Raw genomic sequence first — 25,018 nt, forward strand, 5'->3', positions numbered from 1 at the left:
AATAACAAATCAAATTCCAAACAACATGAATATGTGGCAGTAATGTCAATATATTTTATGGTTGTAATGTTCTGTGCTTGAAAATCTAATAATAATACACCGTTAGAGAGAGCTGTAAACAATAAGGAAAAAAAACCATTTCATATTTTTACACCATCTTAAAAAAATTTTTGTTTTATATCTCCTCGAACAACTATAATCCTTTAATCATGGGGGTTCCTAAATTTTTCAGATACATTAGTGAAAGATACCCTTGTCTGAGTGAATTTGTGAAAGAACATCAGGTTTGTATTTCTCAAATAAGTTTCAATATTTAATAAAGAATTGTTTTACCGTTTTTCAGATTCCTGAATTCGATAATTTATATTTGGACATGAACGGCATTATCCATAACTGTTCACATCCGGATGATGGAAATGCACATTTTCGTATTACGGAGGAGAAAATTTTTGCTGATATCTTTCATTATATTGAAGCACTTTTTCGAATGATAAAACCCCTTAAAATTTTTTTCATGGCAGTTGATGGGGTAGCACCAAGGGCCAAAATGAACCAGCAAAGAGGAAGGAGATTCAGATCAGCAAAGGAAGCTCAAAAACTGGAAGATGAGGCTATTAAAAGAGGAGAAACTTTACCCCCAGAGTCCAGATTTGATTCTAATTGCATAACACCTGGAACTGAGTTCATGGCTAGATTACATGAGCAGTTGAAATATTTTGTTGTTAAGAAAATTTCAGAAGATCCATTATGGCAAAGATGTAAAATTATTTATTCTGGGCATGAGGTGATAAATTTATTGTTTCAAAAGAATTGTAAGAACTAACCCATATCATTCGTAGACTCCAGGAGAAGGTGAACATAAAATAATGGATTATATAAGGTACTCGAGATCTCAACCAGAATATGACCCAAATACAAGGCATTGCTTATATGGTTTAGATGCTGATTTGATTATGTTGGGTCTTTGTACACATGATCCTCATTTTTCACTGCTTAGAGAGGAGGTATAGTTTCCTGAAGTTAATTTTATTGATAGAAAATTTTATATAATTTAATTTTTGAAAGGATGTTTAATGTTCTACTTAAATGAAGATAAAATAATAATAAAATAATTTTTTTTATTTAGGTGAAATTTGGTAGAAAATCTTCAAAGAAAACCGCTGTCCCAGAGGAAATAAGATTTGCTTTATTACATTTATCTTTAATGAGAGAATACCTTGAATTGGAATTTAGTTCTCTGAAGAAAACATTGAAAAAATTTGAATTTAATATAGAAAAAATAATTGATGATTGGGTGAGTTATGAAACTAATAATTTCTAAAATTTTAATTGAAATATTTCATCACCTATTCAGGTACTTATGGGATTTTTAGTTGGAAACGATTTCATACCTAATTTACCAAATTTGCACATTGCTGATGGAGCTTTACCAGTTTTATATAAGGCCTACATGGATATTTTACCTGAATTAGATGGTAAGAAATCTTATCAATTTACTGGCCAAGTTTTAACTTTCCTAATAAATTTAAAATAGGATATATCAATGAGGAAGGCATCTTAAACTTGGAGAGATTTGAAATATTTATGACGAAATTAGGTGAAATAGATGTTCAGAATTTTGAAGAGGTGAAAGATGATTTATTTTACTTCAGGCAGAAAACGGGACGTAAAATGCAACCTTTTCTCAAAAATAATGTAAGTTCTGATTAGAATATATTATATCATAATAAATTTATGTTCCAGTTAGGATTTATAACAAACTAACTGTAACTCAAGATTTTAATGGAATATTTCCTATATACCGAAAGCTTTAAAATACAGAGTTCCATTTATTCATTTTATCAAGATGAATTTGTCTTTGTTATAACATGCAATTCAATTTTATGTTCAATTTAAATGTTGAATGTTCTAGACTAAGCTGAAAAATATGGAAGAGTGGAAGCCTGAAAATGACGAGGAGGACATAAATCCTAAGTTACTTGAACCTTTAGAAGATAATGCACCAAGAGATTCTGGTTTGAATGATTTAATAGCGAGAACTGTAGCCGAAGTAAGTATTTTTTGTCAATATTTAATTTTGTTTGAATTAATCGTTAACCATTTGCAGTATGACGACGATGATGATGAAGATGAAGAAATAATATCATCTGAATGTGATGAAACAGATGAAATTGAATTTGAAAATTATAAAAGATCTTACTATATGAATAAACTGGAATATGAAAAGGTGACCCCGTAAGTCATCTTTACTTTAATTTCGCTATTTGTTCTACAGAAAAAATTTCCACAGAGAGGTTATGAAATCTCAAGCAGAAGGCTATGTGAGGGCAATTCAATGGAATCTCCACTATTATTACAACGGAGTATGCTCCTGGTCATGGTATTACCCGCATCATTATGCTCCATACATTTCTGATATAAAAAACTTTAAAAATTTGAAATTGGAGTATGATTTGGGAAAACCATTTATGCCATATGAACAGGTAAGTTATTGTTATGAAAATTTATGTTTATGTTGCTATATTCTCTTCAATTTCTACTTTGTTTGGTCCATTTTTATTTAAATACATACCAACAACTTAGAGCCCGTTCACATGACAAGCGCTCAACGCGCTTTTTGACAACGCGCGTTTACAAGTACATGAATTTACTTCGAAGCGTACAGGGTGGCCAAATAAGCGAGGTAAGCGGCTATATATCAGGATCCACTCATCGTAGAGACTTGCGGTAAAAAATGTTACCACTAAAGTGAACAAGAGAACACACTGGAAATTGTTTTGAAGTTCATACCTCTACCGCAAGGGGGCGTAATAGCTACCGTCGAGTAGAAAAATGAATTCTACTTGAAAATGTTTCATATGAAGTTGAAGAAAAAATATCATCAGAGTAATCCTTGGAAAATTCTCTATCTTTTTGAATTGTCACTTTCGATTTTACGACATCAAATAAGGGTAGGTGACAGGAAGAAATCTGACTGATTGAAACGCCTGTAACTTCAGTTTGGCTCAACATTTTTGAGCAAATTAGATCTCGTCTGAAAGATAATGTCTTCTTGATTGATGACAAAATATACTCATGATAAATTTGTTTTTGCTGCTTTCGATAGGGGGCGCTAAGTCAGAAGTTCATTGTTTTGTTCGTTTAACTCCGAAATTTCAAATGTAATGATAGGATTTTCTTAACAGAAATAAAAATTTCATCAAATTTGCATAAAAAAACCTGAAGGTCGCAAAACGATAATTTCAGGCGTTCTGAAGTTTCGGCCGAAAGAAGATATTCTTCAACTGATGCACTGCGAAAAACCAAATTGTGTCTTTAGGTTCTGACAGAAATAGAAATTCCATCAAATTTGCATGAAAAAACCAAAAGTTCGCAAAGCGATAGCTTCAGGCGTTCTGGAGTTATGGCTCACTAAATTGTGTCTTCTTTCGGCCAGAACGCCTGAAGCTATCGCTTTGCGACCTTTTGGTTTTTTCATACAAATTTGATGGGATTTCTGTTTCTGTCAGAACCTGAAGACAAAATTTGGTTTTTCGCAGTGCATCAGTTGAAGAATATCTTCTTTCGGCCATAACTTCAGAACGCCTGAAATTATCGCTTTACGACCTTCAGGTTTTTTCATGCAAATTTGATGGAATTTCTGTTTCTGTGGAGAAAATCCTATCATTACATTTGAAATTTCGGAGTAAAATGAACAAAACAATGAACTTCTGACTGAGCCCTCCCTATCGAAAACAAATTTATCATGAGTATATTTTGTCCACAATCAACAAGATATTATCTTTCAGACAAGATCTAATTTGCTCAAAAATGTTGAGCCAAACTGAAGTTACAGGCGTTTCAATCAGTCAGATTTCTTCCTTTCACCTACCCTTATTTGATGTCGTAAAATCGAAAGTGACAATTTAAAAAGATATAGAATTTTCCAAGGATTACTGTGATGATATGTAACCTCTTCGTTACAATTCAAAATGCCCGAGAACAGTCGTTTGTTTGAGTCGTGGTTCAGATCCCTGAATCTACCAAATGGAAGGGACAAAAACCCAGGTCGATCAAACACCTCTTATAATTACATAAGTATTTCACAATCCGAATCTTTAAAATATCTGGTACCAGAAAAATTTACATACAATATTTATAAAATGAAAATATATACAAGTGAATCCGAAATTTATAATTGTATAAAAAAAGAATGAAATTTTCTAAGATCCTAAATTACTTTCCTGAAGAGGTAAAAGTCCTAGCTCTATACTGAGCCAATCTTCCTCCACCGAAGTTGATAAGAACTTAGGTCTGGCAGTTCTTCAATTGTAAGGAGAGTAAATAATTTGACTTGTAAGTTGACAATCGACAATGATGGGCTGTCTTTAGACGAAGAACTCTCAATGTAATTATCCAACTTTCAACGTTTATCAAGAACCAATCAGGAATTCAGCAAAGAAAATATACCAAAAAAAAAACTGAAAATCAGAGAACAGAAATTAATAAGAAGCCAAATTAAGGTGATGGCTTTTCTGTTTCTGAAACAACCAAAGTTTACATAAAAAATATTAATACTCATGTACTTATTTTATCGCTTGAACAAAATGACTGCCAAATGAGATAAGAAACTAAAAGGATGATCTCAAGGCAATCATATGTAGATTGTTTCAGAAAAGATCTCTTTCAAAAATGTAACAAACGAAAAATGTAAAAAATAATAGATACGAAAAACATCCTCTACATAAAAGTTTTGTGAAAATACTCATAAACTGAGTTATAACTTATTATGCTTCATTTAAGATAAAAATTCACGATAGTTAAAACGAAGTTACATTTAAACATCAATAATAGGTATTAAAAAATATTTGATTATAATAAATTATATTTAAATAAAGAATAAAAATTTTCATTTCACGTAAAATGATGAAATGTTAAAATGGCGGATGCATTCCTTTATCAAATTAAATCTGAATATCAAAAATTTTCATATATATTACGTATACAACAATCAAATAATGACGATAAGAAAAATATACAACTTACCCCTTTTTTCAGGGTTTTATGAATGAACTAGAGAAAAACAATTATAACTATTTTGCAGCGATAATTATCGATATATGTACGTTCGAAGAAACTAGAAAAGAAAATGATATCATAATTTCGAAGTATCGAGTACATATGCACGAAGATACGCCAGATTTCCATCAACTGTCTGACTCAGTTGAATATATAAAATTTGAAATGTAGCACGCTACAGATATTTTTTCTTCAACTTCATATGAAACATTTTCGAGTAAAATTCATTTTTCTACTCGACGGTAGCTATTACGCCCCCTTGCGGTAGAGGTATGAACTTCAAAACAATTTCCAGTGTGTTTTCTTGTTCACTTTAGTGGTAGAATTTTTTACCGCAAGTCTCAACCATGAGTGGATCCTGAGATATAGCCGCTTACCTCGCTTATTTGCCCACCCTGTACACATGCCAACTCGCGTATGGAGCGCGCGTAGAGTGCTGTTCTAGCGCTTGCCCGTAGTAAGCGCGCGTTGGCTCGCGCTTTGAGATCATAAGTTTCTAATGTAACCGTTCAGATGAGCGCGCTTGCACGAGCTGATAGATGCCAGAGACGTATTTACGTATTTTCTTTCGATCCGTTCGGTCAGAAATATTTCAAAATGGAATTATTCATAGATGAAATTGAGAATTGTCCTGTAATATGCGACATGACAAGTAGTGTATATTCAGATAAAAACTCAAGGAGACGGGCTTGGGAAGAACTCGTCATCATATCCTGTGAAGGAGATGCTAATGAAGAAAAAAAATTATTATGTGACCACATAAAAATGATAGTAGCTCTTTATTTAGAAATCATGAGATACACATAGAAGAAATACAAATAAAGAGAAATAGTATCAAAATAACATTCACCTACCACTCAACAGCAGAAATGTTCTATACTATATGGTTCTAAATTTAACAATAAATTAAATATCTTTTTCTTAAATGGTTTATAATTATTTATTTCTTTGATTTCATTAGGCAGTCTATTGAAGAACTTTAAACAACTGTATTAAAGCTGCTTTTTGTTGAATTTAATTTACATTTTGGAAAATTATATGATATTGTCCTTGTGTTATATTTATTTTTGATATTTTGAAATGGAAGGAAAAAACATTTATTTTTTGAATATTAGACAAATAATTTTTCTCTAATTCTGTGGTTATTCCGTTCATTCTTCCACATCTTGTGGAACAAAATCGTGCGAGAATATATCAGAAACGCACAGTTTTCATGGTTATATTTTATTATTATATGTTGGTACTCCGAACTTTTCGCCAAGGCTTTATCTGTCAATTCATCAACTTGCCTAAGATGTCTAAAAACCAGTTGTATGAACTGATTAGCTTTTGTTTTGCCAATTTTGAGAATATTAGTTAAGCTTCGTTGTGTCAACTGTAGGTAGCGCTCTCAACAAATTAAGATTCTTGTTATTTATTATTTATGAGTTTTGTGCCATTAAGTACCTATATATGTATATCTTTCATTATAGTTATGATCTATGGATGCAATTCTTGTAATTGAAATACCAATAAACTCTCTCTCTATTTCAAATATTTGAATTCATTCCAGTAAACGTTTCGTGTTTCGTTTCACGACTTTGCACGATCATACTCGGTTACACATCGCTTTTGATTGGTCAGTATCGGATTTTAATTAATGTATCCAATCAAAATCAACGGAAAAAGATCGAAATGACAAGTATGACATTGCGGCGCCGCCACGAACTAAAACTAATATTTTCAATTTGGTCGAATGTCATTGCATTCAAATTCAAAATTTGAGGAGTGCACACACCATGGTCACAGAATAGAGAGGTATTACAGAAGCGACACTCTTTGACATTTCCTTTGTTCTCGATGTAACCAATTTTGGTGACCTTGAAGAACTCTCAGAAGGCTGGTAGTTCTACATGACCACAGAATAGTAAATATTTATATTAAAACTTCTCAATTCTATGACATGGCGGTCCATTTGAAATTACATTTGTATGATTACTGTATGATATTTGGGACATAACTGCGTAGTGAATGGAAGTAGTAATTCTATTTCAAAATATTTTTCAGCCTAAATTTGTATTTCATTTCAGAATTTGAATTAATGTTAAGTTTCCGACTTTTATTATCTTACTTGAATTTCCTGAAATACAATAAAACCGCTTTTATAGAATACATTTATAATAATAAATAATAATTTTATATATATATATATCGTACTTGTGTCAAACGGGCAATGAACTCGAACACCGAAACACGTGGAAAGATGTAAACATAACTACTGACAATATGGCGGTTGGGTACCATGAAAAAGGGAGAGTGTCGCTTCTGTAATACCTCTCTATTCTGTGCCATGGTTTTAGACATCTTAAACTTGCCTTAAAGAAATCAGTTCTGTCAACCACCATTTTTCAATGCAAAAATCACTAAATGATATTTATGGAAATATTTCATTAATTTCAATACAAATGCAATGAATTAGAGAAAATAATGCATAATACTCTTACAGAAGTCTCATTCTACCAATCGTTCATTAAAAAACTCGACACTTCGTGGCTCGTTTTTGAATTTTGAACTCGTGGAAGAATATCAATGCCTTCTGCACTTGTATTATGAATAACTATTCTACATTTGATGTAATTTTGCGTCCGTTTGAAAATAAACCGGTGTAAACTTAGCAGACCGTTTCCAGCACACTGTTTGACGAAAACGCCCGAAGGAGGTGACCAGTGGCGTGTGGCAAAATAAAGATTTTTTATTGAAATATTCAGTAGATCGGATACAAATTTAGGAAGTGGGTTCCGTATAGTATTCAGAGTATCCGTTGGAGGAAATATTGATTTTCTATAGACATCGGAATATTTTAGCAACGTTTTTATTTAAATTATCATCTGTCAAATTTGAAGAATTCGTATCTCCGGAAGTACGCGTCGGAGCCATATTTGGCATGTAGATTACTATTAGCGATGTAATAAACTGTGGATAAATTATTGACTTCCCTTAGGATCCAGGGGTAGTTTTTTCAACCCTTAAACTTCGAAAATTCGTATCTCCGGAAGTACGCATCGGAGCATAACCATATTTGGAATGTAAATTACTTTTAGCGATATGAGTAAACTGTAAAAAAATCATTGACTTCCCTAGGGATCCAGGAGTTTTTTCCACCACCTTTTAGGTATTAATTCAGTAGTTGAACGCTACGATACAAAGAAAGTCGACGAAGTGGCCAACGGATGCTGGAACTTCTCTGTCTTGAAAGATATGCTACTATGTAACTAGAAAAAGTTACTCTAGTTCTATTTTCATTAAATGAATGTTTTGTTACTGAAATACATGTTTTCAATTGTTTTTAAAATACGGCTCAGTAAAAAGCCAGTTCTTCAGTTTTAATTGATGAATAATAGAAACTATTCTATCTATAATTACCTATCAAAACTTAAAAAAGTTTAATTTTCACCTAAATCTGATACTGAATCAAGATTCAAACCAAAATGTAGAATTCAAACTGAATACGGGCCGTCACGGCAACGCGCGTTCAGCGCTTGGTAAGCGCGTACCATGTGAACGGTATCCAATTATCCAGCGCTCATTTAACGCGCGTTGAGCGCTTGTCATGTGAACGTGCTCTTAGATTACATCAAATAGCATGAATATATTCAATGGAAATTTTCATGAGTGCTGGTGTAGTATTTACAGTTTCAATTACCATTTGTTTATTCCAATTTTAATCCACCAGCTTCTGGCAGTACTACCGGCAGCAAGTAAGGAACTCTTGCCGTCATGCTATCAGGATCTCATGGTTAATGAATCGTCCCCAATAATAAGGTATTATCCAGAAAAGTTTGACACAGATTTGAATGGGAAAAAGCAAGAATGGGAAGCCGTGGTTCTAGTTCCATTTATAGATGAGGTAAATTCTTCTTAATAGTCATTAAAATCAACTCTAATTTCTCCACAGCACTATTGACCACAAATTTAAATGAACACACGATGAAATCGGGATAGTGGCCCTTTATGAAAACTCCAATTTTTATGAAATATTACTAAATGCAAGCAATAAATTACTATTTCTCAAAATAACCAACCCAGAGAAACTTGACAATTACAAATAAACAACAAACAGATTATGTTTATAGATCCGGAACAGCTTTCAAGCTCCCTTCAAAGACTACCTCATAATAAAGCGCTCATTACCAGAAGCAGTCTTTTCTCATGTATTATGGAACTGGATTTAAGAACAAGAGTTGACGAAAATCCTTCATTTTTATTCTTACATTTCATTTAAAAAAGCTTTAAAGAATTGTATGAAGCTGATTGATTTGATGGCAATGAATTTAAAAATTGAATGTCATTTTCTTCGTCTAAGTGGATATCGTGGTTTCAGAATATTTTACTTGAAGCTATGAAGACCTGTGATGATAAACTAAGTGTTAGCGAGGCTGAAAGGAATCGACACGGTCCAATGTTATGCTACACATATACACCAGAAAACCTCGGAATGTATGAGGCCCCTATGTATTTCCCAAATATTTCTTACAATCATGCAAATCTCCAACCAATTACTATTGATGAGATCCGTGTACCAATAGAAAAATTGGTGAAAGGTGCCTATCCAGGAGTACTTATGGATGTCTATTATCCAGGATTTCCAACTTTGAAACATCTGGAGCACCAGGTACAGAATACTAACATATTTTCAAATATTGCTCAATGAGATACTAAAAATATATCAATATTAATTTTAAAATTCAATGAGTTATAGAGTTGGATAATTTCATATATGGGGTGAACAAATTTGAAAGGTCCACTGAAATAACTTCTTGGGAAGTCTCTATCAAAAAATTATTCAAATGAAAGTTTCTTACTCTTTCAATGTGACATTGGAGTAAAAATTCAAGGACAAGTAGATATTTTGAATGGGAAATGTACATTTTCCTTGGCAAAATCTTGGTTTTTGAAAAAACTAGGAACATTTTGTCTCCTTTGTTTTTGCTATATAATGAACCGTTGTGGAGATATGAAGTGTTTTATGCATAGAACGGTTATGAGGGATTTCTTCTCCACACAAACTACTGAACTTGAAGAAGTGAGCATTCATGGATTGACAAATAACAATTCAAAAATTAATTTATAATAGAAAGAATGAAACCAAAATTAAATTAATAGCACATTTCACCTAATTAAGTTTTCAAAAGTTTCCCCATGATTAGCAATGCACAGTTCTATCCTCTGTTCATAACTTCAGACGGTTGATAAAATCATCAATTAACAAGAAAAAATAATACGCAGAAATAATTGAATAAGAAAAATAAAATAAAAAAAAATTGTCTGAAATTACGCATAATCTAAAATTCATAATTATGTACCAATGCATCTCTTTCTTGTGGTAACAATTTGGAAATGCGGTGAGATTTTATTATGAAGCAGTGCACATGTGCGGTTGGAAAAAATTTCAGAAAACAAACTAGTTTTAAATTTTAAATATGTTCATATGGAATACAAGAACGAATGATTCTATGAGAAATTACTTTGAAGTACTTTATCATGGACATCTTAGGCTTGAAACACTCCATTCATTCTATGGAAAAAACAAAAGAGACAATAGTAATTTACGTAACAAGTCCGGAAAATAGGGTTTTTTTGGACGAATAGACAAAATTCCAGGACTCGCTTACGCTCGTCCTGGAAGTCTGCGAGTCCAAAAAAAGCATTTTCGGGCGTGTTGCGTACAATATTTTTTCGGCAAACGTGTAGAATAACACTATTGCTGCTACTCTCCATATTTTATTGCGATTGTGATAAAAAAACATGCAAATTTTTGACAACTAATTTCATATGAACGTCAGCCGTTATCTCGGTTGCTATGGTAATAATAATAATAATATAATGTTTATTCACTATAAACATGATCAACTGCATTTATTAAAAATATACCTACCAAGATTTTCACATTCACAATGACACGAATGACATGATTCTTTTCCGGACTAGTCCGGGAAGTACGTACTTTCCGGACTAGGCCGGGAAATGCTACTTTCTCAGAGAAAAAGCGTCCGGGAAGTGAGCACTTCCCGGACGGTTGCCGAAAAAATATTTTTAGTCTTTCAAAAAGATTAATATTCTGCAAAAGGAAATGTATATTCTATATTCAAAGAATATACTTGACCCTGAAATGACCTTGAAATGAAACTCCAAGGTCACATTGAATATCCACCTGAAGACTAAGAAACTAAGAAAATTTGAAAAATGTTTTTTGATCCAGGCTCTTCCCAAAGAGTTATTTCAGTGGATTCTTCAAAATGGGTCACCTTGTATATGATATCACTACTTTCAATTGGTTTAGCAAAAACAAATTCTTAATGAACAATAACGTTGCTTGTATCTGAACTTATAAGTTGTGTTTTCAAGGGTCAACTTGAAAAGGCTAAGGTAAATGTTTTTGGTCAACCTAGTCGAGGAGAAAACATGATTATAAGGATAATTCCTAATGAAAGAGTTCTTGATGCTGAACTACCTATCAATCTACTGAATAAAACAGTTTATGTTGGATATCCTCATTTAACTGAAGCAAAGTGAGTTACATGTTCATTTTTTGAACGATCCTTTGTTAATGACTTTTCTTCAATAATAATAATGATCAATAAAACTTGGTATTTTCCAAATAATGCTATTCTTAATGTTTCATACATTGATATTTTAAGGGTTTTGTCAATTTGCAATGCCAAACAAAAATATACTTATGTAGGAAAAGATGAAGAACCGATAGAGGAGTCGACACCTACAAATTTCAAACGAGAAGTAACAGATGTTACAGAAACGTAAGTACATTTATCAAGCATAAACTAGATTTATAATTCTGAAGTATCATTAAGATAAATAATTTTTCATAGTTGATAGATAATTTTGGGGGTCAAGTGTTTTGCCACGACTAGGTAATCCAATCCCGCACCAAAACATTAATCCCGCAAATCCGCGTGATAAAAATTATCAATCCCCGGATCCGCAAGAATGCGGGATTGTTAACAATATACAGGATGTTTCAAATTAAGTCGGCACCATTGCTAACTCCGTTATTATTGATGCTACGATGTCGGTTAAATGGGCAAACTAGTAGCATTTTTAGTGGTCTTCTCGATGCCGAAAACAAACAAAAAATTGACTGTCGTGTTGTCATAATATTTCATAAAATGATATTTTTTTCAATGAAACACCCTATATTTTTTCATGCATTTCGATTCGTAATAACATTCTCAACAAGAAAACTCATATCACCTTTCTTCCTAAAGTGGAAAATGAGCGACTTATTTTGAAATATTTATTTCTTTCACTAGTACAAAAAATTTATTTGTTTTGGCGAATAAACCTCATGATTGTCCAAACAACCATTTTTTGTACTTATACGAATGACAATATTTTGTTAATAATAGCAAAATAAGACAGTAAAAGGAAAAAAGTGCGCTGGGATGTGAACTCGTGAAACCCGTGATCATCATGTAGAACCACTCATTCGACACCACTAATTTATTATTATCGGGAGCCGCCGGGACTCGAATCCGGCACCTTGTCGCATCTCGGTGAGTGAGTCTACACTCTTAACCTCTAGGCCACCGAGTGCTGTGTTTATTGTTGCTATGTGGAGCTTTTATGAGAAGCCGCCACATGACTCCCTCCCCAGTGACGGAGGAACGAAACTTATGCGTGTTACGAGGTCATCGGTGCAGCCGGGTGATTGCCGCCTAATCAGAGCTGCACCTCGCGGCATCGTGCGGACGGTGCATTCACCGTCAATTCAATTGCCTATTCAAGTCCGCTATACCGCGGCAGACTAAGGAGCACGCGAGCACGTCATGGGAATGGGCATCTAGAGTTTCGTTGGAAATTGCAGATATATGGGAGCTACGCATCAACCTTCTGCTTTCCAGGACACATCGTTAAGACGGCCATTCCCATCACGTCGGGGTCACCAATGTAGGATTTCACATATGCCTACTTATGCGTTTCGTTCCTGGCACACACACCGGACTCATCAGTGTGACTTTGGTATATTTGTGTGTGTCGTGTCACAGACGCTTGGGAAATTTATTATTATCGGGAGCCGCCGGGACTCGAACCCGGCACCTTGTCGCATCTCGGTGAGTGAGTCTACACTCTTAACCTCTACGCCACCGAGTGCTGTGTTTATTGTTGCTATGTGGAGCTTTATGAGAAGCCGCCACATAACTAAAAATCTGAAATCTAAATATCTATAAAAAGTATAGGAAGTGCCTATAACAAGATAAAATACAAAAATATACAACACGACATAAACACAACACAAAAAATGACTTTTCAATTTGCTGATCATGAATCATACTGTAGTTTCAGCAGTAACTAGTGTTGCATCTTCGTCCGTAACTTATGGGTAGTTTATTGCTTTTTGGGACGTTTCAAAAGACGTTTGCGCATTTATTGTCTAAGATGCAATTTTAATATTGAATTCCGCATCCCGACTAGTTCGAAACTGAACTCATTCAACTATTGGCGTTAAAGCATAAACGAAACCTTAGTCTGCTTTTCAAAACTGTGTTTAATGCCGGTGAGAATTCTAGTTTCAGACTATTTGCCTTTGATTTTTTATTTTGATGATTAAATGACACTTAGGTCAAAATCATTTTTTTCGTTTTTCAGGTACAAGAGTAGACTAGGTATTGAATTTGGAAAGGTATTAGTTTTAGTAAATGTCCGTAGAGTTATTGGTCAAAGATATATATTTACATCGACCGGAAGAATTGAATTGGAGAAGATGTTCTATACAGATGATGCATATTATCCTCTTCAACTTATTATCGACAACATTAAGGTTTATTCATCTGAACATAAACAATTCTCTACTTTAGACGAATTATACCCTGAGGGCAGCACATGCTTTACTCTAACAAAAGATGAACATTATGGATGCAAAGGTTTTGTGAGTAGAAGATTCTTAAATTCATTTTATTGTTTACTAATCTTTTTGTCTGGCAGGTGGTCAAGAACCCTGAAAAACCTGAAGGTAAAGTAACTGTTAGTTTGAGGATTTCTAGTGAACCTGATTTCACAAAAGCAATCTACTTATCTAAAAATACTGAATGCCAATATAGATCCTTGTACTTCGCAGCGACACAGTGTAGTAAGTTTGTAAACTTGTAAAATATCAATAGTCTAAATATTGATGAGCTTTCATTTTTCTTTAAGGCATGTCAAATTTCATTTTCTCGCGTATCACAGGAAGTTTGTATGCTTCTGCTAGAAATAAAGAAGGCGGATTGAAAACAGTTAATTTAGGACTAGACCTGAAATTACAAAGAAAAAACTTGGAAACACCTGGATACACAAAGAGAATAGATGGAACATGGTATTATACAGATGCTACAATACAAGCTGTTTGCGAATATGCAAATGCTTTTCAAGAGATCTTCGAATATATGCTAAACAATGGATATCAAAAATGTGATTCAACATCTGTGGAGGATATATTTCCTGAGAATAGGTTTGTTCTCCCATTAGTAATAATCTTCATTTTATGTGAAGAAACATATAGGGTTTTCCAATAAGGGGTTTCATTTTGAATTGTCCAATATCTGGCCAGCTGTTACTTTTTAAGCTGTCAGCTTTTGAAATTTGACAAGTACAAACTATGCCATCACTTAAAATGGAATGATACACGCTTCAACAACGAATTGCAATTGTTAAAATTCGCTACAAAAATGGTGAAAATTTTGGTTCGCAAAACTAAAGCACTTTTGGTTCGCCGTAAAGCAACTTTTCAGTGGAACTGATGGAAAATTTCTAGCTCTTGGGACAAGTTAGTGATGTAAAGAATCAAAACCGTGTACGTCACTCAAGAACAACTGAGAATATTGCTGCTGTAGTCCGTAGTGTCGACAATAATCCAGGTTTGTCGATTCCTTGAGGATCTTGGGAATTAGGCATTCCACAAGCAAAATTACACCGTATTTTCCATAAAGACTTAGGTCTCAACATTTATCCTCCCTGAAATTTTTACATGTTACATTTTGAAATGTTCAGAATACAAACATCGAAAAAAAATCTGCCTGTTTGCTGTACGCTGTTCAGGATATTTTCTTGAAAACTATTAGAGCAATCTAGAGTAAATTCGGTATAGAAATCGTTTTCGATAGGATATTGATCCTCTATCTCGAGAACAAATCTTGTTTTTTTTTTCAAAGCAAAAAATTAAGGATAAAAAAAATCTCATATCGGAAATTTGAGGTCATATTCAAAATTATAGAGGACATCTAATAATAATAATAATAATAAAGTTTATTTGACTATAATAACAAAATGAACACTTCAAATAATATTGTACAAATAAACTGAAATAAAGAGACAGAGGCTCACTTCTAAGAAGCTCACCTGTTAGTCTCACAACAGAAATACGATTCAAAGACAGCCACTACAAAAATGGAAACAAAATAAAAAAAAAAAAATTCTCTGGCCCAAATGGACATCATATACATCGAAACTTAAATAAATCAGGATACACCGTGTGGAACTGCACAACAAACGCACTTAAGTCAACTCTGGCAATAATTGTCACTTTAGGGAATGTTAACATGAATAATAATACATGAATAAATGTGACTTTAGGGAATTTGTCACTTCAGAAAACGAATAGCAAATAAATCTTTTATATTTTATCTTCGTCATATTCTGTTATTAATAACGCTATGTATAGTTTTTCTATTCAAACCGAGTAGCCACCGAATCACTTCCTTCATCATAATGACACGATAATACTGAATACAATATTTTCTACCGCCTAGCTTCTAGTTCTTACAGTTTCGAAGTTATGAAGGACTTTTGGTGATATAAGAAACATTGTTTCGATATTTCTTCTACCATCTATTTCCATAAAAATAATATCGAGCTCTTTCCCCTATCCTCCCTTTACATAGATGTATTGTCATATTTCACATCATGCGTATGTGCCCTAAACATTTTTGCTGCTTTTTTTTTACGAAACATATAGTCTATCTTTGCCTTTAACATACCTTGCATAGTTATATTTTGTGTAAAGAAATAATAAGATTCAATAGTTAAATTCTAGTATACATTGATAATAATTTTCAAAAAAAATTTCCATTTATAACTTTATTCAAATTTGTTACAGTGATGAAAAAGTGAAGGAAGCTTTAGCTTGGTTAAAAGCTCAACCATTCCATAGTGTTGAGAAAAAAGTGTGTAATTCACCTTTTCTGGATAAGGATGTAATTGAAGAAATTGAGAAAATAGTTAACACTTTTACCCCAACTTTATCTAGCGAATGTTTCGTTGACTGCGATGCAGAATTACTTTATAAGGTTTGAAATAATTTAATCTATTAATTTAATTATTTAGGTTAGTAGACCAGCAGTCGGGGAACTTTTTTAATAATTACCCCAAAATAATTTTGTGTAACTTGATATTACCCATGGCGAAAAACAAAAAAAAAACGAAATCGCCTCTTTTTAGCATCTTTCATATTATAGCCCCCATGATGATTTTGAAAAGAAAACAATAACTAAAAATTTAATTAACTCGAGAACACTCTAGTGGTGGGAAGTGAGATAGTTTGGCCTGCGTATGTCGCTAAATTGTTTAAGTTGAAAATAGTTATTTATAATACAAGTGCAGAAGGCATTGATATTCTTCCACGAGTTCATAATTCAAAAAAAGTGGCGAGTTTTTGAATGAACTAGTGGTAGAATGAGCCTTTTGTACGAATATTATACATTATTTTCTCCAATTCATTGCATTCTTATTGAAATTAATGAAATATTTCCATAAATATATTTTAGTGATTTTTGCATTGAAAAATGTTGGTTGGCAGAACTGATTTCTTTAAGGCAAATTGATGAATTGACAGATAAAGCCGTGGCGGAAAGTTCGGAGTACCAACATATAATAATAAAATATAACCATGAAAACTGTGCGTTTCTGATATATTCTGGCACGATTTTGTTCTACAAGATGTGGAAGAATGAATGGAATAACCACAGAATTAGAGAAAAATACTTACAAGTTTATAAAATAGCAAATTAAAAATATATACTTTTACTCACATTATTCATTTTCACCCCCAAAAATTTCATTTTTACCCCATTCGGGGTAATTTACCCCGGTTCCCTGACCTCTGGGTTAGACAATGTTCAACGCCACTCAGTTCTAGAAACTAAATAGACTTAGGATAGGGACCTAGTAGGTATAAAGACTTTTGAGATATTATTTTTTTTAGTAATAATGCATTAACAAACTGAATAAAAATATTGAAGATTGGATAATAATATTATTTTTTTTTAGGAGGAGCTTTCCTTTGGCAATCTTTTACCTGATCCAAGTGTTAATGTTGAATTATTTGACCGAATAATCAGTATAAGGGAAAATCACATAGTTCCTTTCGGATTGAAAGGTACTATTATAGGTATCTCCAGACCATCTTCTGATTCTAGTGAAAATATGTATGATGTTCTATTCGATGAAAAATTTGAAGGAGGTATGCAATTAAACTGTTCGATGGGACGAGGCTACAGATTACCTTTAAATGCTTTCATCAATATATCATACGGGGAGAGATCATATTACCCACCGTTAAAGAAAAGAGGTTTGTAATATGTCAATTGCCAACAAATAAAATTAAATAATTTCACCTCATTTCAAGTAAATAAAGAAATATGTTGAAATATATGTCCCGATCTTCAACCAATTGAATCTATTACTGTTTCATTTTCAGGAAATAAAACTAATCAAAATCGAACACCCAAGGAAGAAAATGTGAAAAAAAATAATAAACAATCCAATAGGAATGTTTGTAATGAAAAAGGTCAGAATTCAGCTTTTGCTAAATTCAGTAACAGTCCACAATCTTCCAAAGATTATCATGCGGTTCCACCTTTCATGCCGAATGGGGAGTCGATATACAAATTACATGGTTATCAAAATAAACATCAGCAGTATCCACAATCCAAACCCAATTATAACTCAAGTCCTGATCAAAGGAGAACATCCGGAACTCCAAAATCAAAGAAACAAAAAGGTCAGGAATGGCGACAGACAGATTCATCTGAGCAGGTACAACCAAGTTACCAAATTTACAAAAAAGATAAGAATCAAACAGTTGGTCTTCCTAGTCATCTTAATAAGAATGGAGCAAGTGATAAGAAATCTGATGTGCAAATGAAACCTCATTTCATGCCGGATTTCAAAAAAACAACCGCAGAGAACCCAATAGAAGTAAGTCTGAAATATTTATCAAAGTAAAAAACATCTAGTAGGAGTATATATGATTTTGTATTTACTGGTTTTATCCGCGAACAAAAATATGTGTTGTCACTACGTCTTTACTGTAGGGAGTATTTTTTGAGTTTCTTTGTTGATATATGTTTTACTGAAGATTCAATTCATCGAAAGTAAAGTTCTTTTTTCTGTAAGAAGTGTCCTTCGCAAATTAAACGTTTTCCATAAACTAAGTTTGATGTTAAAGAAAGTGTCCTTTATTAAAAATTCCGGATAGTGATCCTTATGGTATGAAAAAGGTTCCTTTTTGTTCGTGAATGCTCTACAACTACAAAATATAACCTCGGTTTATTGTTTCAATTATCTTCTTTTATGGCGGGTTTATGCACTATTCCTAAGAACTAAGACTAAACCTAACAACTAAGAATTGAACGCTAACAAATCAATGAGAGCGTTTATGCACTTTTCCTAAGAACTAACACTAGCACTAGAAAGTTGACCAACTTTTAACTAAGAACTAAGGGCTTAGGTAAAATATAGAAGAAAAGTATTAAGTGTATCTGAAAAAATTAAATTTAATTTTTAACAATCAATATCAATGTCAAACATCAAAGTATAGAACAACTAGAAAGTAGTTCGAGCACGTGCGCATCCTAAACTAAGAACTAACAAGAGAGTGCATAAACGTCACTGAATTCTTAGGTTTAGTTCGTAGTTTTTAGTTATGGTGCATAAACCCACCATTACTTTCACTTTATACACACGATATTATACCAGTTTTTCTTCTTTTGGTCAACAAAATTTCAATTTCTATAAAATATTACTTAATGCAACCAATAAGGGTATGGTCTGTACATCGAGATAGAATAGAGGGGAGACGACATCAAGTGACTTAAAGCGGTACCACTTCGCCATTTTAGATGTAGATCTCAGTCAACTTTTGACCAATAACATTTCATAGTAGTGAACAGATCCGTATTCACAATATTTGCATATCTGCATATCCAACTTCACCATACTCTAAATATATTATAATTTATATGGCAGGTTATGTTGTATATTATTTGAAAAAAAATTGTTTGTGAACAATGCTTAGACTGTTTAAAAAGTGATGAACACGGTTTATTTTTGTATTTCTGCGTGAAAGTTTACTTAATCCGACCTTGATCTTTCTCCAATTTTAGTAATAGAATTAGCCTTGCCTACTGGTCACATTTTTTCTAGCACGATAACAGCTCATAGCGTCTCCTCTCTATTCTATCTCGATGGTATATCACCTTGGTTATTATAGTTAGTAAGTTGGTGGTCGGTATATGTCAAATTCCTCAAAAACCAGTGACTATTTCCTCAAGCTTCGGTGAGCTATCTGTCACCAGAGCAACCCTACTTTTGTTCTGGTTAGGTTGGGTAACCACGCCCACTCGGCTTTGCAGTTGCCATTTTAATTTTCAGATATTGTTTATGAACATTTTCCATGACATTTAACACTCAAAAACTTTATTATTTTAATTATGAAACAAATAACCTTCGGAGCCATTAAGAACTATTAGTTATTTACAAATTAAAAGAAATCCACCATTTATAACCTCCAAAATTCTGTCAATGAAAAATTTAGTTCACCAATAATGGTGGATTCATGCACCGTACCTAAGGACTAAGAACTAATGAACTAAACCTAAGTGGCGTTTATGCACTCTCTTGTTAGTTCTTAGTTAAGGCATGTGCACGTGCTCAAACTACTTTCTATTTGTTCTATACTTTGATATTTATATTTATTGTGAAAAAATTTGATTTAATTTTTTTAAATACACCTAATACTTTTTATTGATAAACACGAATAAAGAACATAAAATGATAGAAACTGGTACTCGTTAATATTGAAATTCTATGAGGCGCACATTTATATTTTACCTGAACTCTTAGTTGTTAGTTAACAGTTGGCTTGCTAGTGTTAGTTCTTAGTTCTTAGGAAACGTGCATAAACGCCCTCATTGATTTGTTAACGTTCAATTCTTAGTTCTTAGGTTTAGTCTTAGTTCTGGTGCATAAATCCACCATAACAAGTGTCAGGTGGTTCATAAATACGAAGCAGGTTATCTGAAACATTGATAACCTCTCAGAGTAATAAACATAGTTATTACTCTATTGAAAACCTCTAGTAACCGCTCTGAAATTCTCGGCGATATACGGACCATACTCTACATTACTAGTTTTCAGAATAGCCAACCCTAAAAAAATTGACAGTTAGGAATAAAAGAAAGCTTTCTCTTAAAGATGGTAGGATTATTTTTATGGTACCTAAGCTCCCCTTTAAAGCTACTTTCTAATAAAGCGGTCTGTACCAAAAAGCGTCTTTTTGTATTTTGGAACTGACCCTAACAAATTTTGGTAGTAATCACATAACTCTATCAGCACCAAAGTAATAGATATTTATTCGAAAAATTATTGAAATTTATTATCTACCACTGGAAGCTCCTTCTATGTCACGCAGTTTGTATTAAACCTCTCTTTTCAGGAAACTACAGACGCTTTGAAGAAGCTTCTGAAAATAGGCACAGATGAAAACAAGAAAAACGTTACTAAAAATAATTTTTCGTCAAATTTAAACTCTGTATCATCACACCAAAATGCCAGCAGTCTTCCCAATCCACAATCAGTAAGTAAAAATTACGACAAAAGCTAAACAATAATTAGCTGAGTAAATGCACCTTTATCTATGGAATTTTATTTGCGTTTCGACAACAATGTTGCCATCTTCAGAAACGTCACTTTGTTGAAACAGCGTTAAACGAAAATAATGTTAGTGAGGTTTTCAGTAATTAGGTATACAAGTGGGGTACAAAGTTGTATAATCCTCAATTAAGATAAGAGATATCCGTTGTATTTTTTCAGAAAAATGTGAATATGTGATAAAACATACAAATAAGATTTTAAAAAAATGAAAGGAATTTTGTAATGTATATAATTACGAACAATTGTTATTTATATGATTAAAAGATGGAAATAGAATAAGTCATTCAATTTTGATTAGAATAAATTTCCATCAAGTAAGGACCGACTCAATCCAATATTGTGGAATACTATTCGCCTAAATGAGTAACTTTCCATTTTGATGAATATGTTCATTATGATGCTCCATATGGTCCATCCATTCATTACATTCTTTTTTCAGCTTCCGTCAGTTCAGTTACTTACATATTATCAATCTAAAGGTCTCGGTTTGCCAAGATATCAATATTTCCAAAGTAATGAGGGCATACAAGCTGTTATCAGATTGCCAAATCGTCAAAATATAATAGGTTCTTACTCTGAATCTAAAGTAGAAGCTAGTGAAATGGTTGCAGAGAAAGCGCTGAAAGTACTTCATGCAAATGTTAGTAAAGAATCAATTTTACGTGGTTAGAGAAAAAAATATATATCGAATTCATTTTCAGTTTATTATTTCTAAGATGTCAAAATATTTATGAAAAAATCTATTGTTTTAGGATGGTCAAGATTGCCATAATACAGCAGTGCCCCAAAGTTTTCCAACACCACCAAAACAATGGTGGAGTACAGAAAAAAGTGTACATTCAAAAAATCAATCTCCTCCCAAAGTTTCGACCAGTAAAAATTGGAAAGATTTTATACCACTGCAAGTTGTTAAAAAAGAAATAGCAAATTCCAGCGGCTACTCTTTTCAATCGGTGAAAACTTCAAGAGGAGAAAATGAAAATAAGTGCCCAGTCCCAAATCAAAAACCCGAAAATTCATCGAATCAGGTGATTTTTATATAATTTTTTTGATTTTTATATTAAATTTTTATAGAAATGACCAATGATCTAATAATGAGTAGTTAGCTCATAGAAAGAGAGGAATCGACTAACAGAAAAGTGAGATGGGCCTTGGTTACAACCAATGGATGTTTTGATTGGTTGAACATATTGAACCAATTGAAACTTTTCATTTCAGATCACGTGATCTGGCTTCCCTTATCATTGGTTGAAATTCAAACATCAAAATCTTCTTCCTGGTTGTCATGTGACCCAGGGTTTAATCTTTTTCACTTTAATGTTGGAGTCAATGCTCTGCACTGCACAATCGCATCTATGTATTATTAGATCATTGGAATATGTTATATAATAATGAAAATAATATGTTTTCAGGTTATACAAGATAATGTTAAAAAAGAACAAAAACCGAGAAAACAGAGAAAAATGAGAATTGCCGCTAATTTTGGACAAAATCCATGAATTTTTATTTATTGCAACTAAATGTAAATACCTATTTTCTTTAAAAAAAAACTGATCCATGTAGGAAACATACTATAGTGTTATTGAATATTTTTGTTTTTATAATACAAGTTTGTTTCTGCAGAGTTGTTTAACGTAAATGTTACCTAATTGTCAACCTTCAGAAGACTTCTACAAAGCTTTTTGTTCTACAGAATTGGAAAATTCCGGGCTTTTTAGCCGTGGTCTAGTGGGGTTTTCAACTGACGTTTCGCTTACTATGGGGTGAACATCTTCACAGGTTTCTAGGTTTTAATCCAACTCGAGTTACAATCTACAACCTAAAAACCTCTGAAGATGCTCACCACAGTAATAAGCCAAACGTCGGATAGAAAACTTACTGGGGTAAGCATCTTCAGAGGTTTCTATAGCGTAGATTGTAACTCAATCTGTATTACAATCTACAACCCAGAAACCTCTGAAGATGCTTACCGCAGTGGTAAGCAAAACGTCAGGTAAAAAACTGATTAGACCAAGATTGAAAAGCTTGGAATTTACCAATATCATAAACTAATGATCAATTCAAAGATTCTTCAAAAAAAAAAATTGAATTTATTTTAGTTTGAAACCAAATATTCCTAATAACACTAAGTATGATATTCAAAACTATCCAGAAAAAATGTAAATATCCCAGTGACATATTCTGAATCTAGATTTATAATTTAATTTGTGTGACAATTTATTGAATAAAATCTTTTATAGGTGTAAAACAAATTAATTCATTATTCCTTATACACAGTTTTTTAAATTGCTTTCATATTACAAGTTATTGTTGAGAAGACTGTACGTATTCCAAAATCAAGTGCTCATATTAAAATGATTAGGAATGTATCGAAAAAATATTAGTGGTACCTATGATGAAAGATGAATGAATAAGTCTCAGCATACATGAGCTGTAAAGCAATCTGAACACCACGGTAGTTTTCATTCCAGATAGGCAAAAGTGCATTGTGATTAATTCAAATGGGATGTAGATAGCTATCAGTTACTCGCCTACTTTTCAGCTCATATGCACTGAGCCGTTCTGCCTATCAGATGGAACTATAGCCGTGTCTCGATTAATTTTCAGCTCATGTGCTCTGGAACCAAGGGCATCAAAAACAAAGAGCATTTAAAGTCTTTTCAACTTAGACAAGCTGAACTACAACTCTTTCCAAATTTCCAAGGGAATTTTTTAAATGAAAGGTTTTCCATGTAGAATATTCTTGGATAGAACAATATAAAAATATTTACAAACAGAAATTAATTTTAATAAAAGAAACAATAATTTATTTTATACAAGATACGTTATTAATTTTCTAAGAATGAAACAAAATCGGTTAATTTATATAGTTGGTCCTCACTACTTGTGGAACTAATAGATTCTACTTTAATTTTAATAGGATGAACTATTTTGGTATCAGCTTCAAACTTCCAACCTTTTTCCATACAAGCTTTACTACAGATATCAGGAGCCAGACCTGTCATTGCACAAACTGTATCTAATGAAACCGCAGAATAAGCTTGTGAAATAAGCTCAACGGCTCGATTACGAACAGATTCTAGAAAAAACACTTTGATTATTTAGGAGATAATATAGTTTGAATAACTTCACCTTCAACTTTGTTCATAATTTCTCCCACTGTATTAGACCATACCACAGAGTTTAGTGATTTATAAATAGAAGGATAATCTTTTTTCCACATATATTGACCAACAGACCATATATTACCTAGTTCAGGAGTACCAGTTTTAACTCTTTCAGGTATACGTTTCCATAAGAATTTTGCGTTACACCTATAAAATTACAGGAATTACAATTGTAACAATAACACTATCAACGGTATACCCTATCAACAACTTACAAATCATTCCTATATAAATATAACGCTAATAATTTTTCGTATACATCTGCCGGTAGATCACTTGTAGCCTAAAAAAAATAAGTTAAATGGGGTAACTAGAGCTGTTTTTGTTTTTTACTTCTATTTCCATTTTTTCTAAAGAGTCCATTAACACATCCAAGTAGGCAGAATCCATGATGCTACTTACTAATCCTTTGCTCAGAAATCAAATCAAAAAGTTAAGGAAACTAAATCATAAATAAATACTTCTATTAATGCACTCTGGTATTCTTTATTCTTCAGAACTATTACAGATTATGACATATGACACATAATGATAGACCTGGAGAACAGACCTACTATTTATTCTATGATTTATGCATTTAAAAAAGCTCAGATCAATGAAAAACCAATAAAAATACCTGATTTTTTATTACTTTTAGTTTAGTTGAGTTAATTTAACTTAATCCATAGTTAATTTGACTGATTTCGTGAGCGAAGGATGGATAGTTAAATGAAAATTGAGTGGAAAAATTAAGATCCTAATTGCTTTATACTTTATAGTCAGCCAACTGTAGGCAAATGGGAAGTATGCACTTGAGATACATCTTGTGAAAGGCCCCTACATATTATCAT

At 32.7% G+C, this 25,018-nt stretch overlaps 2 protein-coding genes across 4 annotated transcripts; one reads left to right on the forward strand and one right to left on the reverse strand.

Annotated features, from left to right (window-relative positions):
* The first annotated feature begins 62 nt into the window (after window positions 1-62).
* LOC123678527 (5'-3' exoribonuclease 1) lies at window positions 63-23,269 on the forward strand. 3 transcript variants are annotated; one of them, XM_045615596.1, is made up of 23 exons: window positions 63-284; window positions 344-784; window positions 840-1,004; window positions 1,127-1,294; window positions 1,355-1,475; window positions 1,535-1,695; window positions 1,913-2,050; window positions 2,108-2,235; window positions 2,291-2,483; window positions 8,771-8,944; window positions 9,419-9,709; window positions 11,443-11,606; window positions 11,736-11,852; window positions 13,702-13,981; window positions 14,038-14,182; window positions 14,248-14,542; window positions 16,187-16,376; window positions 17,356-17,656; window positions 17,786-18,285; window positions 20,804-20,944; window positions 21,461-21,661; window positions 21,774-22,049; window positions 22,434-23,269. In XM_045615596.1, the coding sequence occupies exons 1-23, from the start codon at window positions 210-212 to the stop codon at window positions 22,518-22,520; spliced, it is 4,752 nt and encodes a 1,583-aa protein (XP_045471552.1). In that variant the 5' UTR covers window positions 63-209; the 3' UTR covers window positions 22,521-23,269. The 3 variants fall into 3 exon arrangements, with proteins under 3 accessions (XP_045471552.1, XP_045471551.1, XP_045471554.1); XM_045615595.1 differs by having other exon boundaries at window positions 1,913-2,235; XM_045615598.1 differs by lacking the exon at window positions 21,461-21,661 and having other exon boundaries at window positions 1,913-2,235.
* A 518-nt stretch (window positions 23,270-23,787) lies between these two features.
* LOC123678529 (COP9 signalosome complex subunit 8) lies at window positions 23,788-24,706 on the reverse strand. Its single transcript, XM_045615600.1, has 4 exons — window positions 24,522-24,706; window positions 24,404-24,471; window positions 24,154-24,335; window positions 23,788-24,100 (listed from the first exon to the last, which is right to left on the reverse strand). Exons 1-4 carry the CDS (start codon window positions 24,576-24,578, stop codon window positions 23,850-23,852), a joined length of 558 nt encoding a protein of 185 aa, XP_045471556.1. The 5' UTR covers window positions 24,579-24,706; the 3' UTR covers window positions 23,788-23,849.
* Window positions 24,707-25,018: the final 312 nt, after the last annotated feature.

This window comes from Harmonia axyridis, chromosome 4 (genome assembly GCF_914767665.1).
Source record: "Harmonia axyridis chromosome 4, icHarAxyr1.1, whole genome shotgun sequence".
Classification (NCBI taxonomy): domain Eukaryota; kingdom Metazoa; phylum Arthropoda; class Insecta; order Coleoptera; family Coccinellidae; genus Harmonia; species Harmonia axyridis.

What these genes read in the sequence shown, in the direction of transcription:
- LOC123678529 (XM_045615600.1), bottom strand. Translation starts at nt 24,578, where the DNA reads ATGGATTCTGCCTACTTGGATGTGTTAATGGACTCTTTAGAAAAAATG. An exon ending in TAGAAAAAATGGAAATAGAA is followed by an intron (nt 24,472 to 24,521) that starts GTAAAAAACAAA and finishes TATTTTTTTTAG; the next exon opens with GCTACAAGTGATCTACCGGC. An exon ending in AATTATGAACAAAGTTGAAG is followed by an intron (nt 24,101 to 24,153) that starts GTGAAGTTATTC and finishes TGTTTTTTCTAG; the next exon opens with AATCTGTTCGTAATCGAGCC.
- LOC123678527 (XM_045615595.1), top strand. Translation starts at nt 210, where the DNA reads ATGGGGGTTCCTAAATTTTTCAGATACATTAGTGAAAGATACCCTTGT. An exon ending in TTATTTATTCTGGGCATGAG is followed by an intron (nt 785 to 839) that starts GTGATAAATTTA and finishes TATCATTCGTAG; the next exon opens with ACTCCAGGAGAAGGTGAACA. An exon ending in CCGAAAATTCATCGAATCAG is followed by an intron (nt 22,050 to 22,433) that starts GTGATTTTTATA and finishes ATATGTTTTCAG; the next exon opens with GTTATACAAGATAATGTTAA.